Genomic DNA, 14,864 nt, shown 5'->3' with positions numbered 1-14,864 from the left:
GAGTTCGAAACCATCCTGGCTAACACGGTGAAACCCCGTGTCTACTAAAAATGCAAAAAAAAAAAATTAGCCCGGCATGGTGGCAGGCACCTGTAGTCCCAGCTACTCGGGAGGCTGAGGCAGGAGAATGGCGTGAACCCGGGAGGCAGAGCTTGCAGTGAGCCGAGATCGCGCCACTGCACTCCAGCCTGGGCAACAGAGCGAGAGTCCGTCTCAAAAAAAAAAAGAAAGAAAGAAAATATGCATGTCTTGTTTCTTAGTAATCTATCTGGTTCATTGTTAGTGATTATTCAGCAAACCGTTAGGGGGGCAAGCGTGTTGGCCCCACGCCCTCAACGCCTCTTTGTCTGGGGCGTCGGCTGCTGGTTTTGTGTCCACACAGGAAGACAGAATTAGGGAACTTGCTCCCCACGGCATGACTCAACAGGATGAGAGACGCAGGCACGGATGTAGGAGGTGGTGGTGCTGTTGATCTCAATCAGGAGAGCCCAGGCGTTGGGAAGCCCCATGACGCCGGTGTTCCCTCCCGCGTCAATGGGCAGGGGCTGAACGTGAGTCTCCATGGCTCTTCTCGGGCCAAGCCCATCTCCAGGACATACCTTTCTCCTGTCGCTTGTTAGACGCTGTGCACTGAAGACCTAGACTTACCCAAAGGGGAGTCTTGCCTTGGGTCTTGGCTGGAGGGTGGTGATATCTCAGGTCCTGGAATGGCCCCTGGTAGTATCTTTGCTGGCCTGGGGGCTTTGGATGGTTCACAGTCTAATAATGTGATTTAAGGTGAGGGTCTTGGAGCAAGTGAGATCAGTTCCAACTTCCAGGAGAGAGCCTGAGAAATAGCAAATAGATCCCAACTACCTGTCTGTCTGTCTGTCTATCTATCTATCTATCTATCTATCTATCTATCTATCTATGTATCATCTATCTAATCTATCATCTGTCATCTATCATCCATCTATCTACCTATGTATCTATCTATGTATCTGTGTATCCGTCTATGTGTCTATTTATCCATCTATCTCTTCTATCTATCATCTATCTATGTATCTGTCTATGTATCTATGTATCTATGTGTCTATCTATCCATTTATCTATTCTATCTATCATCTATCATCTATCTAATCTATCATCTGTCATCTATCATCTACCTATGTATCTATCTATGTATCCGTCTATGTGTCTATCTATCCATCTATCTGTCTATCTTTTCTATCTATCATCTATCTATCTATCTATCATCTACCTATGTATCTGTCTATGTATCTTGTATCTATGTGTCTATCCATTTATCTATTCTATCTATCTATCTATTGATCTATCTATCTGTCTATCTATTGGTCTATCTATGTATCTATGTATCTATCTATATATCTGTCTATCTGTCTATCCATCTATCATCTATTTTCTATCAATCATCTATTTATCTATCATCTATCATTTATTATCTATCATCCATCTATCATCGATCTATCCATCGTCTATCTATTATCCATCTAGAGTCTATCTATCTATCTGTCATCTATCCATTCATCCACCTATCTATCCATCTATTTATCCATTCATCTATCTATCTAATCTATCTATCTAATCTATCTATCTATTATCTGTCTATTTTATCTATTTTCTATCTATCTATCTATGTCTATCATCTATCTAAAATTCATCCATTATGGCTGGGCAATGTGGCTCACGCCTGTAATCCCAGCATTTTCGGAGGCTGAGGCGGGCAGATCACTTGAGGTCAGGAGTTCGAGACCAGCCTGGCCAACATGGTGAAATCCTGTCTCTACCAAAAATATAAAAAATTGGCTGGGGGTGGTGGTGCACACCTGTAATCTCAGCTACTCAAGAGGCTGAGGCAGGAGAATCACTTGAACCTGGGAGGCGGAGGTTGTAGTGAGCTGAGATCGCGCCACTGCACTCCAGCCTGGGTGACAGAATGAGACTCTGTCTGTTAAAACAAAATAAAATAAAATAAAATTCATCTATCATCTATCTATCAAATATCTATCAGTCAATCATCTATCTAGCTATCATCTGTTACCTATACATCTATTCATCTATCATATATATTTTCATCTGTCATCTATCAGTCATCTATCTGTCTTCTATATATATCATCTATTTTTAAAATTTCTTTTGAGACCCATTTTCACCACACCTGGCCTCATCATAGAATCTTTCTCCCCTCCCTCTCTTTTCTCCACCTGCACAACCCTGATCTCATGCAGGTGACCGATGACCCTCCCCCCCACAGTCTGACTCCCACCTGCATGCATCTTATAAAGTCTTCTCCAGTTTAGGCATGCAAAGGATTGAATGTCTGCATTGCTCTTCCTTTGGTGCAGTGCGGTTGGGCAGGTGCAGTGAGGTTGGGCAGGTGCAGTGCGATTGGGCAGGCACAGTGGGGTTGGGCAGGCACAGAAGGGTTGGGCAAGTGCAGTGCGGTTGGGCAGGTGAAGTGGGGTTGAGCAGGTTCAGTGTGGTTGGGCAGGTGCAGTGCGGTTGGGCAGGTGTAGTGGGATTGGGCAGGTGCAGTGGGATTGGGCAGGTGCAGTGCGGTTGGGCAGGCACAGTGTGTTTGGGCAGGTGCAATGGGGTTGGGCAGGCGCAGTAGGGTTGGGCAGGTGCAGTGGGGTTGGGCAGGTGCAGTGGGATTGGGCAGGTGCAGTGGGGTTGGACAGGCACAGTGGGGTTGGGCAGGTGCAGTGGGGTTGGGCAGGTGCAGTGGGGTTGGGCAGGTGCAGCGGGGTTGGGCAGGTGCAGTGGGGTTGGGCAGGTGCAGTGCGGTTCTGCAAAAGCTCCCTCTCAGCCAATATTGACAGCCTCTGCCCACCCATTCCTTGGAGAGGGTCCTTAGGTGCCAAAGAACACAGGGGAGGGGCTGATCGCCACAGCCTTCAGGGGCCTCAGTCATCCTAGGCCCTATCTCTGCTGGCTGTTTTTTATTTTTTATTTAATTTTATTTTATTTATTCATTTATTTTGAGACAGAATCTCGCCCTGTCACCCAGGCCGGAGTGCAATCGCATGATCTGGGCTCACTGCAACCTCTGCCTCCCAGGTTCAAGCGATTCTCCTGCCTCAGCCTCCTGAGTACAGCACCTGCAATTACAGGTGCCCGCCACACCCGGCTAAGATTTTGTATCTTTAGCAGAGACGGAGTTTCACCATGTTGGCCAGGCTAGTCTCGAACTCCTGACCTCAGGTGATCCGCCCGCCTCGGCCTCCCAAAGTGCTGGGATTCCAGGCATGAGCCACTGTGCCTGGCCACAGCTCCTCTCTGTCACCCAGACTGGAGTGCAGTGGCGTGATCTTGGCTCACTGCAACCTCTGCCTCCCAGGTTCAAGTGATTCTCCTGCCTCAGCCTCCTGAGTAGCTGGGATTACAGGCGTGTGCCACCACACCCAGCTTTTTTAATTTTTATTTTTATTTTGTATTTGTAGTAGAGACGAGTTTCACCACGTTGGCCAGGCTGGTTTTGAACTCCTGACCTCAAGTGATCCACCTGCCTTGGCCTGGCAAAGCGCTGGGATTGTAGGCATGGCCACCACGCCCAGCCTCTGCTGTCTCTTTGACACCGGAGGCCTCTGCTTCTGAGCTAAATGGGGCCTGAGGTCTCTGAAACCCACAGGTTCCTACCCAGGAATGTGGTGCTCCCTTGGGGAGGTGGACCGGCTTCCTGGGGTGCCCTGTGGGGGTCTCCTCCTCTCACTTCTTGCAGGCCCAGAGGATTCCACGCTTTTCCTTCCTTGCTGTGTTTTAGATGCTTCTCCCCACCAAGAGCCTGGCCCCATCTCTTCCCCAAGCTTTGACTTGTGAATCAAAAGGTCAGGGGTAGAAGGTTCTGGAAGACTGCCTCTGCTCCATCGTCAAATCTCCCCTGAAACTCGGAAGCAAGGGGCTGGCTGGGGTTTGCAGGAGGGACGTGGAACACCCAAGAGGGAGGAAACAGCTGGCACCTCACCGTCAGATCCATCCCAAGCTCGGCTCTCTCTTGGCTCCAAGCCCTGAAGTCCCCTGTAGGCCCTAGATCACCTGTCAGCCACCATCTCAGTTGATGTTTCAGTATCTGTGGCGATTGAATTACTCACTGATCGTGGGAGGCAAAATAATGTCCCGTAAATATGGCCACGTCCTAATCCCATGTGGGAGACAGAATAATGGCCCCAAAGATGTCCACGTCCTAATTCCATGTGGGAGACAGAATAATGGCCCCAAAGATGTCCACGTCCTAATTCCATGTGGGAGACAGAATAATGGCCCCAAAGATGTCCACGTCCTAATTCCATGTGGGAGACAGAATAATGGTCCCAAAGATGTCCACGTCCTAATTCCACGTGGGAGACAGAATAATGGCCCCCAGCATGTTCTTACCTGGATAAGCATGCTGTCGACACATTACAGAATGCTCTCTATGGAAGGAGGACTTTTATTCCAGGGATATTGCCATGGAGAGATGATTCTGGAGTGTCCACATGGGCCTGACATGTAATTACAATTGTCCTTATAAGGAACAGGTGCGGTGGTTCACACCTGTAATCCCAGCACTTTGAGAGGTTGAGGCAGGTGGGTCACCTGTGGTCAGGTCAACACGGTGAAACCGCATCTCTACTAAAAATACAAAAATTAGCCAGGTGTGGTGGCAGGTGCCTGTCATCCCAGCTACTCGAGAGGCTGAGGCATGAGAATTGCCCGAACCCGGGAGGTGGAGGTTGTAGTGAGCTGAGATCGTGCCACTGCACTCCAGCCTGAATGACAGAGCGAGACTCCATCTCAAATAATATTAATAATTTATAATAATAATAATAATAATAATTGTCCTTATAAGAGGGAGGCAGGAGAGTCACAGTCCAGTGAGATATGAGGAGGCAACAGCAGGCCTGAGTGACAGCAACCACCAATGAAGAAAGTCAGCCTTTTCTAGATGTGGGAAATGGAGGGAAATGAATTTCCATCTCGTCTTAGTCTGTTTTGCATTGCTACAAAGGGATTCCCCAGGCTGGGTGATGTATTTTAAAGAGAGGTTTATTTGGCTGGACGCGGTGGCTCAGGCCTGTCATCCCAGCACGTGGAGAGGCCAAGGGGGGCGGATCACGAGGTCAGGAGTTCGAGACCAGCCTGACCAACAGGGTGAAACCCTGTCTCTACTAAAATACAAAACAAAACAAAAAAAAGTAGCCGGGAATGGTGGCGGGCGCCTGTACTCCCAGCCACTTGGGAGGCCGAGGCAGGGGAATTGCTTGAACTGGGGAGATGGAGGTTGCAGTGAGCAGAGATTGTGCCACTGCACTCCAGCCTGGCGACAAAGCAAGATTCCAACTTAAAAAAAAAAAAAAACAGGTTTATTTGGCTGATGATTCCACAGACTGTACAGGAATTGTGCCTTCAGCATCTGCTGCTGAGAACCTCAACAACTTCCACTCCTGGTGGGAGAGGAAGGGGAGCTGGTGTTACATGTTGGGAGAGGTGGCAAGAGGCAGGGAAGGAGGTACCAGCCTCTTTTTCTTTTTACCTTTTTTTTTGGAGACAGAATCTAACTCTGTTGCCCAGGCTGGAGTGCAATGGCGTGATCTTGGCTCACTGCAGCCTCCGCCTCCCGGGTTCAAGCAATTCTGCTGCCTCAGCCTCCTGAGTAGCTGGGACTACAGGTGCACCTGCCACCACACCCGGCTAATTTTTTGTATTTTAGTAGAAACGGGGTTTCACCATGTTGCCCAGGCTGGTCTCGAACTCATGAGCTCAGGCAATCCACCCGCCTCGGCCTCCCAAAGTGCGAGGATTACAGGTGTGAGCCACCATGCCCGGGCACCAGCCTCTTTTTCATAACCAGCTCTTTCAGGAACAAATAGAGAAAGAACTCACTCATTACTACAAGAAAGGCACCAAGCCATCTATAAGGAGTCCGCCCCCTCTTGATTCAAACACCTCCTGCCAGGTCCCACCTCCGACCCAGAGAACCAAATTTCAAACTGAGATTTGCAAAGGACAAACAACCAAACTATATCATCACTTTGTCCTGCAGAAGGAACCGGACCTACTAAAAACTGGATTTATAACCCAGGGAGGCCTGGCAGTGTACAATAATAATTTTTTTTTTTTGAGACGGAGTCTCGCTCTGTCGCCCAGGCTGGAGTGCGGTGTTGTGATCTCGGCTCACTGCAACCTCCTCCTCCTGGGTTCACGCCATTCTCCTGCCTCAGCCTCCCGAGTAGCTGGGACTACAGGCGCCCGCTACCACGTCTGGCTAATTTTTTGTATTTTTAGTAGAGATGGGGTTTCACTATGTTAGCCAGGCTGGTCTCGATCTCCTGACCTCGTGATCCGCCCGCCTCAGCCTCCCAAAGTGCTGGGATTACTGGTGTGAGCCACCGCGCCCGGCCATCAATTTTTTTTTTTTTTTTTTTAATGAGATGGAGTTTTGCTTTTGTAGCCCAGGCTGGATTGCAATGGCGCAATCTCAGCTCACCAGGTCAGTTATTCAAGGAGGAGGCTACACAGTACCTCAGTGGTTGGGTTGGAAGGAGATGCAAAAGCTTCTTGGAGTCTAAGCATCTTTGCGAAATATCACTTTTTTTGAGACAGAGAGATGGGGTCTTAGTTTGTCACCCAGGCTGGAGTGCAGCGGTGCAATCATAGCTTACTGTCAGCTTGAACTCAAGTGATCCTCACACCTCAGCCTCCCGGATAGCTGGCACTACAGGCACAAGCCACCACGCCCAGCTAATTTTTGCCTTTTTTGTAGAGACAGGGTCTTGCTATGTTGCCCAGACTGGTCTTAAACCCCTGTCTCCAGCAATCCTCCAAAGTGTTAGGATTACAGGCATGAGCCACGGCGCCCAGCCAAACATCAGGTTTTTATGATTTATTATTATTGTTTGTTTTGAGATGCAATCTTGCTCTGTCACCCAGGTTGGTGTGCAATGGCGCGATCTCGGCTCACTACAACCTCCGCCTCACGGGTTCAAGCAATTCTCCCGCCTCAGCCTCCCAAGTAGCTGGGATGATGGGCGTCCGCCGCCGCGCCTGGGTAAATTTCTGCATTTTTAGTCCAGATGGGGTTTCACCATGTTGGGCAGGCTGGTCTTGAACTCCTGACCTCAGGTGATCTGCCTGCCTTGGCCTCCCAAAGTGCTGGGATTACAGGCGTGAGCCACCGCGCCCAGCCCCAAATGTCATGTTTTTAAATAAAAACATAGAAAATGATATAAAGGTTCACAGCATCATCAAGAAAACAGTTCCTCACTGTCGCAGAGGCGGAGATGTCCATGCCATTCCTACACCCTCTGGGTCTCAGGTAATTTCCTTCACGGTCAAGACCTCTTCGCGGTAGCCTTTACCTTCCTCTGGGGTGAATTCCTCCCAGATGATCTGAGAAAAAGGAGGGTTCAGGCTGTCAGATCTTCACGAGCTCAGCCTGGGACTCAGTGGGCTGTGTTTATTTTCTTTTTCTCCCTCGAGACGGAGTCTCATTCTATTGCCCAGGCTGGAGTGCAGTGGTGTCATCTCAGCTCACTGCAACCTCGGCCTCCCGGGTTCAAGCGATTCTCCTGCCTCAGCCTCCTGAGTAGCTGGGATTACAGGTGACCGCCACCACAAATTTGACTGATCAGATGAGGCCCACCCTTCTCCTTTAGACCTTCAGCTGATTAGACGAGGCCCCCCTTCCCCCTTTAGACCTTCGACTGATCAGATGAGGCCCACCCTTCCCTATATACCTTCAACTGATTAGACGAGGCCCACCCTTCTCCTTTAGACCTTCAGCTAATCAGATGAGGCCCACCCTTCCCGATACACCTTCAACTGATTAGAAGAGGCCCACCCTCCCCTTTAGACCTTCAACTGATTAGACGAGGCCCACCCCTCCCCCTTTAGACCTTCAACTGATGAGACGAGGCCCACCCTTCCCCCTTTAGACCTTCGACTGATTAGACGAGGCCCACCCTCCCCCCTTTAGACCTTCGACTGATTAGACGAGGCCCACCCTTCCCCCTTTAGACTTTCCACTGATTAGACGAGGCCCACCCTCCCCCCTTTAGACCTTCGACTGATTAGACGAGGCCCACCCTCCCCCCTTTAGACTTTCGACTGATTAGACGAGGCCCACCCTTCCCTATATACCATCAACTGATTAGACGAGGCTCCCATTCCTTTAGACCTTCAACTGATTAGGTGAGGCCCACCCTTCCCTATATACCTTCAACTGATTAGACGAGGCCCCCCTTCCCCCTTTAGACCTTCAACAGATTAGATGAGGCCGACCCTTCTCCTTTGGACCTTCGACTGATTAGATGAGGCCCACCCTTCCCTATATACCTTCAACTGATTAGACGAGGCCCCCCTACCCGCTTTAGACCTTCAGCTGATTAGATGAGGCCCACCCTTCCCTATATTCCTTCAACTGATTAGACGAAGCCCCCCTTCCCCTTTAGACTTTTAACTGATTAGATGAGGCCCACCCTACCCTATATACCTTCATGTGATTAGATGAGGCCCACCCTATCCTATATACCTTCAACTGATTAGACGAGGCCCCCCTTCCCCCTTTAGACCTTCGACTGGTTAGACGAGGCCCACCCTTCCCTATATACCTTCAACTGATTAGATGAGGCCCAGCCTACCCTATATACCTTCGAGTGATTAGATGAGGCCCACCCTATCCTATATACCTTCAACTGATTAGACGAGGCCCACCCTTCCCTATCTACCTTCAACTGATTAGATGAGGCCCGGCCTACCCTATATACCTTCACGTGATTAGATGAGGCCCACCCTATCCTACGTACCTTCAACTGATTAGACGAGGCCCCCCTTCCCCCTTTAGACCTTCGACTGATTAGATGAGTCCCACCCTTCCCTATATACCTTCAACTGATTAGATGAGGCCCACCCTTCCCCTTTAGACCTTTAACTGACTAGATGAGGCCCACCCTTCCCCCATATACCTTCGACTCATTAGACAAGGCCCACCCTTCCCCCTTTAGACTTTTAACTGATTAGATGAGGCCCACCCTACCCTATATACCTTCAACTGATGAGACGAGGCCCACCCTTCCCCCTATAGACCTTCAACTGATTAGATGAGGCCCACCCTTCCCCCTTTAGACCTTTGACTGACTAGACGAGGCCCACCCTTCCCCCTATATACCTTCGACTGATTAGTTGAGGCCCACCCTTCCCCCTTTAGCCGCCACCAGCTAAATTTTGTACTTTCAGTCGAGATGGGGTTTTACCATGTTGGCCAGGCTGGTCTCAAACTCCTGACATCGAGGTGATCCACTCGCCTTGGCCTCCCAAAGAGCTGGGATGACAGGCGTGAGCCACTGCACCTGGCCAGGGGTTTTTCCTGGGGTAAAGATCTGAGACAGATCCACCCATGGGACCTCATAGTTGACGATGAACAGGGTGGTCTTTGGAAGAGCTTGTGAGCATGAAACCAGGGCAGGGTACAGCAGGTGCTACGCCCCTGGAGCTGACGGAGCTCAGAGAAGGGAAGGTTGAAGCCTGAAGCCGTCATCCTGGCACCTCGATGTGGGGGACCCCTGGGGGTCACTGGAAAGCGGGGGCCGGGGAGGAGGCTGGCGTTGGGGTGGAAGGTAACGGAATGACAGATGGCCGGGTCTAGGATGGGGGTGTGCAAGTGGCAACCAGGAGGATGTTACCTATGTGGCAGGGAAGAGGGCGGTGGGGGCAACCCTGGGCTCGAACTGGAGTTCCCCATGGGAGGAAGACACAGCCCCTGAGCTGGAGAGAGTTGAGTGGGAGAGGGCCACCCACGGGCTCTTGGGATGTGGGTCACGCAAGTCTCTCACCCTTAGTCACCCTCTCTGGGGTCTTGCTGTGCAGCCTCTCTCTTGGTCTCTCTGCCTCTTTTCTCTGTCTCCCTCTCTGTCTCTCTTTCTTCCCCCTCTCACCTTCTTCCACCCCCATCTCTGGGTCTCTATCTCCATCTTCCTGTGTGTCTGCCTCTTTTGGGTTCAGTCTCTGTTTCTCTTTCATCTCTTGGCCTTCGTCTCTGATACCCGGCACCACTGACGTGTCCCCGTGACTAGGCTACAGAACCCAGTTATTGAATCAAACCATGACTCAGAGGCTGGTACGAAGGGGCTTTGTAGATGTCAAGTCCACAATCAGCTGATTTCCAGGAAAAGAAATTGGACTGGAGAATGTGGGTGGGCCTTATCTAATCAGTCAAAGGTCTAAAGGGGGTGGGCCTCATCTAATCAGTTGAAGGTCTGAAGAAGGGTGGGCCTCATCTAATCATTTGAAGGTCTAAAGGTGGTGGGCTTTCTGTAATTAATAAGCTGAAGGTCTAAAGGGGAAGGGGGGAAGGGTGGGCTTCATCTAATCAGTCGAAGGCCTGAAGGGGGATGGGTGGGCCTCATCTAATCAGTTGAAGATCTAAAGGGGGGAAGGACGGGCCTCATCTAATCAGTCGAAGGTGTAAATGGGTAGAGTGGGCCTCGTCTAATCAGTTGAAAGTCTAAAGAGGAAGAGTGGGCTTTATCTAATTCATGAGTTGAAGGCCTAAAGGGGAAGGCTGGGCTTCATCTAATCAGCTGAAGGTCCAAAGGGGAAGGGTGGGTCTCATCGAATCCATCCAAGATCTAAAGGGGGAAGGGTGGGCCTCATATGATCAGTCAAAGGTCTAAAGGGGGAAGGGTGGGCCTCATCTAATCAGTGGAAGGTACATAGGGGAAGGGCGGGACTCAACTAATCAGTCGAAGGTCTAAAGGGGGAAGGGTGGGCCTCATCTAATCAGTGGAAGGTATATAGGGGAAGGGCGGGCCTCATCTAATCAGTGGAAGGTATATAGGGGAAGTGCGGGCCTCAACTAATCAGTCGAAGTTCTAAAGGGGGAAGGGCGGGCCTCATCTAATCAGTGGAACGTACATAGGGGAAGGGCAGGCCTCATCTAATCAGTGGAAGGTATATAGGAGAAGGGCGGGCCTCAACTAATCAGTCGAAGGTCTAAAGGGGGAAGGGTGGGCCTCATCTAATCAGTGGAAGGTATATAGGGAAGGGTGGGCCTCAGCTAATCAGTGGAAGGTATGTAGGGAAGGGCGGGCCTCATCTAATCAGTAGAAGGTATATAGGGGTAGGGTGGGCCTCATCTAATCAGTGGAAGGTATATGGGGGAAGGGCGGGCCTCATCTAATCAGTGGAAGGTATATAGGGGAAGTGCGGGCCTCAACTAATCAGTCAAAGGTCTAAAGGGGGAAGGGCGGGCCTCATCTAATCAGTGGAAGGTATATAGGGGAAGTGCGGGCCTCAACTAATCAGTCGAAGTTCTAAAGGGGGAAGGGCGGGCCTCATCTAATCAGTGGAACGTACATAGGGGAAGGGCAGGCCTCATCTAATCAGTGGAAGGTATATAGGAGAAGGGCGGGCCTCAACTAATCAGTCGAAGGTCTAAAGGGGGAAGGGTGGGCCTCATCTAATCAGTGGAAGGTATATAGGGAAGGGTGGGCCTCAGCTAATCAGTGGAAGGTATGTAGGGAAGGGCGGGCCTCATCTAATCAGTAGAAGGTATATAGGGGTAGGGTGGGCCTCATCTAATCAGTGGAAGGTATATGGGGGAAGGGCGGGCCTCATCTAATCAGTGGAAGGTATATAGGGGAAGTGCGGGCCTCAACTAATCAGTCAAAGGTCTAAAGGGGGAAGGGCGGGCCTCATCTAATCAGTGGAAGGTATATAGGGGAAGTGCGGGCCTCAACTAATCAGTCGAAGGTCTAAAGGGGGAAGGGCGGGCCTCATCTAATCAGTGGAACGTACATAGGGGAAGGGTGGGCCTCATCTAATCAGTGGAAGGTATATAGGAGAAGGGCGGGCCTCAACTAATCAGTCGAAGGTCTAAAGGGGGAAGGGTGGGCCTCATCTAATCAGTGGAAGGTATATAGGGAAGGGTGGGCCTCAGCTAATCAGTGGAAGGTATGTAGGGAAGGGCGGGCCTCATCTAATCAGTAGAAGGTATATAGGGGTAGGGTGGGCCTCATCTAATCAGTGGAAGGTATATGGGGGAAGGGCGGGCCTCATCTAATCAGTGGAAGGTATATAGGGGTAGGGTGGGCCTCATCTAATCAGTGGAAGGTATATAGGGGAAGGGCGGGCCTCAACTAATCAGTGGAAGGTATATAGGGGAAGGGTGGGCCTCAACTAATCAGTCAAAGCTCTAAAGGGAGAAGGGTGGGCCTCATCTAATCAGTGGAAGGTATCTAGGGGACGGGCGGGCCTCATTTAATCAGATGAAGGTATATAGGGAAGGATGGGCCTTATCTAATCAGTCGAAGGTATATAAGGAAGGGTGGGCCTCAGCTAATCAGTGGAAGGTATGTAGGGGAAGGGTGGGCCTCATCTAATCAGTCAAAGGTTTAAAGGGGGAAGAGTGCGCTTCACCTAATCAGTCAAAGGTCTCAAGGGGGAAGGGCGGGCCTCATCTAATCAGTGGAAGGTATATAGGGGAAGGGCGGGCCTCATCTAATCAGTCAAAGGTCTAAAGGGAGAAAGGTAGGCCTCATCTAATTAGTCGAAGGTATAAAGGGGAGGGTGGGCCTCATCTAATCAGTTGAAGGTCCAAAGGAGAAGCGTGGGCTTCATCTAATCAGTCGAAGGTATAAAGGAGAATGGTGGGCTTCATCTAATCAGTCAAAGGTCTAAATGGGGAGAGTGGGCCTCATTTAATCAGTTGAAAGTCTAAAGGGTAAGGGTGGGCCTTATCTAATAAGCTGAAGGTCTAAAGGGTAAGGGTGGGCCTTATCTAATAAGCTGAAGGTCTAAAGGGGATGGGTGGGCCTTATCTAATCAGTCGAAGGTCTAAAGGGGAATGGCGGGTTTCATCTAATCAGTCGAAGGTGTAAATGGGTAGAGTGGGCCTCGTCTAATCAGTTGAAAGTCTAAAGAGGAAGAGTGGGCTTTACCTAATTCATAAGTTGAAGGCTTAAAGGGGAAGGCTGGGCTTCATCTAATCAGCTGAAGGTCCAAAGGGGAAGGGTGGGTCTCATCGAATCCATCCAAGATCTAAAGGGGGAAGGGTGGGCCTCATCTGATCAGTCAAAGGTCTAAAGGGGGAAGGGTGGGCCTCATCTAATAAGTGGAAGGTATATAGGGAAGGGTGGGCCTCAGCTAATCAGTGGAAGGTATATAGGGGAAGGGTGGGCCTCATCTAATCAGTCGAAGGTCTAAAGGGGGAAGAGTGCGCTTCATCTAATCAGTCAAAGGTCTAAAGGGGGAAGGGCGGGCCTCATCAAATCAGTGGAAGGTATACAGGGGAAGGGCGGGCCTCAACTGATCGGTCGAAGGTCTGAAGGGGGAAGGGCGGGCCTCATCTAACCAGTGGAAGGTATATAGGGGAAGGGCAGGCCTCAACTAATCACTCGAAGGTCTAAAGGGGGAAGGGCGGGCCTCATCTAATCAGTGGAAGGTACATAGGGGAAGGGCGGGCCTCATCTAATCAGTGGAAGGTATATACGGAAGGGCGGGCCTCATCTAATCAGTGGAAGGTATACAGGGGAAGGGCGGGCCTCATCTAAACAGTGGAAGGTACATAGGGGAAGGGCGGGCCTCATCTAATCGGTGGAAGGTATATAGGGAAGGGTGGGCCTCATCTAAACAGTGGAAGGTACATAGGGGAAGGGCGGGCCTCATCTAATCGGTGGAAGGTATATAGGGAAGGGCGGGCCTCATCTAATCAGTGGAAGGTATATAGGGAAGGGTGGGCCTCAGCTAATCAGTGGAAGGTATATAGGGAAAGGGTGGGCCTCATCTAATCAGTCGAAGGTATATAGGGAAGGATGGGCCACAGCTAATCAGTGGAAGGTATATAGGGGAAGGGTGGGGCTCATCTAATCAGTGGAAGGTATGTAGGGAAGGGCAGGCCTCATCTAATCAGTAGAAGGTATATAGGGAAAGGGTGGGCCTCACCTAATCAGTCGAAGGTCTAAAAGGGGAAGGGTGGGCCTCATCTAAACAGTGGAAGGTATGTAGGGAAGGGCGGGCCTCATCTAATCAGTAGAAGGTATATAGGGGAAGGGCGGGCCTCATCTAAACAGTGGAAGGTATATAGGTGAAGGGCGGGCCTCAACTAATCAGTCAAAGGTCTAAAGGGGGAAGGGTGGGCCTCATCTAACCAGTCGAAGGTCTAAAGGGGGAAGAGTGCGCTTCATCTAATCAGTCAAAGGTGTCAAGGGGGAAGGGCGGGCCTCATCTAATCAGTGGAAGGTATATACGTGAAGGGCGGGCCTCATCTAATCAGTGGAAGGTATATAGGGAAGGGCCGGCCTCATCTAATCAATGGAAGGTATATAGAGGAAGGGCGGGCCTCATCTAACCAGTTGAAGGTATATAGGGGAAGGGCGGGACTCAACTAATCAATCGAAGGTCTAAAGGGGGAAGGGTGGACTTCATCTAACCAGTGGAAGGTATATAGGGGAAGGACGGGCCTCATCTAATCAGTGGAAGGTATATAGGTGACGGGCGGGCCTCAACTAATCAGTCGAAGGTCTAAAGGGGGAAGGGTGGGCCTCATCTAATCAGTCGAAGGTCTAAAGGGGGAAGAGTGCGCTTCATCTAATCAGTCAACGGTGTCAAGGGGGAAGGGAGGGCCTCATCTAATCAGTGGAAGGTACATACGGGAAGGGCGGGCCTCATCTAATCAGTGGAAGGTATATAGGGAAGGGCGGGCCTCAGCTAATCAGTGGAAGGTATATAGGGGAAGGGCGGGACTCAACTAATCAGTCGAAGGTCCAAAGGGGGAAGGGTGGGCCTCATCTAATCAGTGGAAGTTATACAGGGGAAGGGCGGGCCTCAATTAATCAGTCGAAGGTCTAAAGGGGAAGGGCGGGCCTCATCTAATCAGAGGAAGGTATATA

General features: G+C 50.5%; 1 protein-coding gene across 4 annotated transcripts in view; it reads right to left on the bottom strand.

Annotated features, from left to right (window-relative positions):
• Positions 1-4,411: 4,411 nt before the first annotated feature.
• The window catches only part of LOC746936 (colony stimulating factor 2 receptor subunit alpha), a 67,457-nt gene continuing 57,004 nt past the window's right edge, over positions 4,412-14,864 (bottom strand). For all 4 annotated transcript variants that reach the window (XM_054677114.2, XM_054677115.2, XM_054677116.2 and 1 more), the window contains one exon: positions 4,412-7,368. In XM_054677114.2, the coding sequence (XP_054533089.1) occupies positions 7,291-7,368 (78 nt within the window). In that variant the 3' untranslated portion in view covers positions 4,412-7,290. The remainder of the gene's footprint in view (positions 7,369-14,864) is intronic.

This window comes from Pan troglodytes, chromosome X (assembly GCF_028858775.2).
Source record: "Pan troglodytes isolate AG18354 chromosome X, NHGRI_mPanTro3-v2.0_pri, whole genome shotgun sequence".
NCBI lineage: Eukaryota > Metazoa > Chordata > Mammalia > Primates > Hominidae > Pan > Pan troglodytes.
The sequence above is the reverse complement of the archived record's forward strand: the minus strand, read 5'-3'. Positions and strand labels throughout refer to the sequence as shown.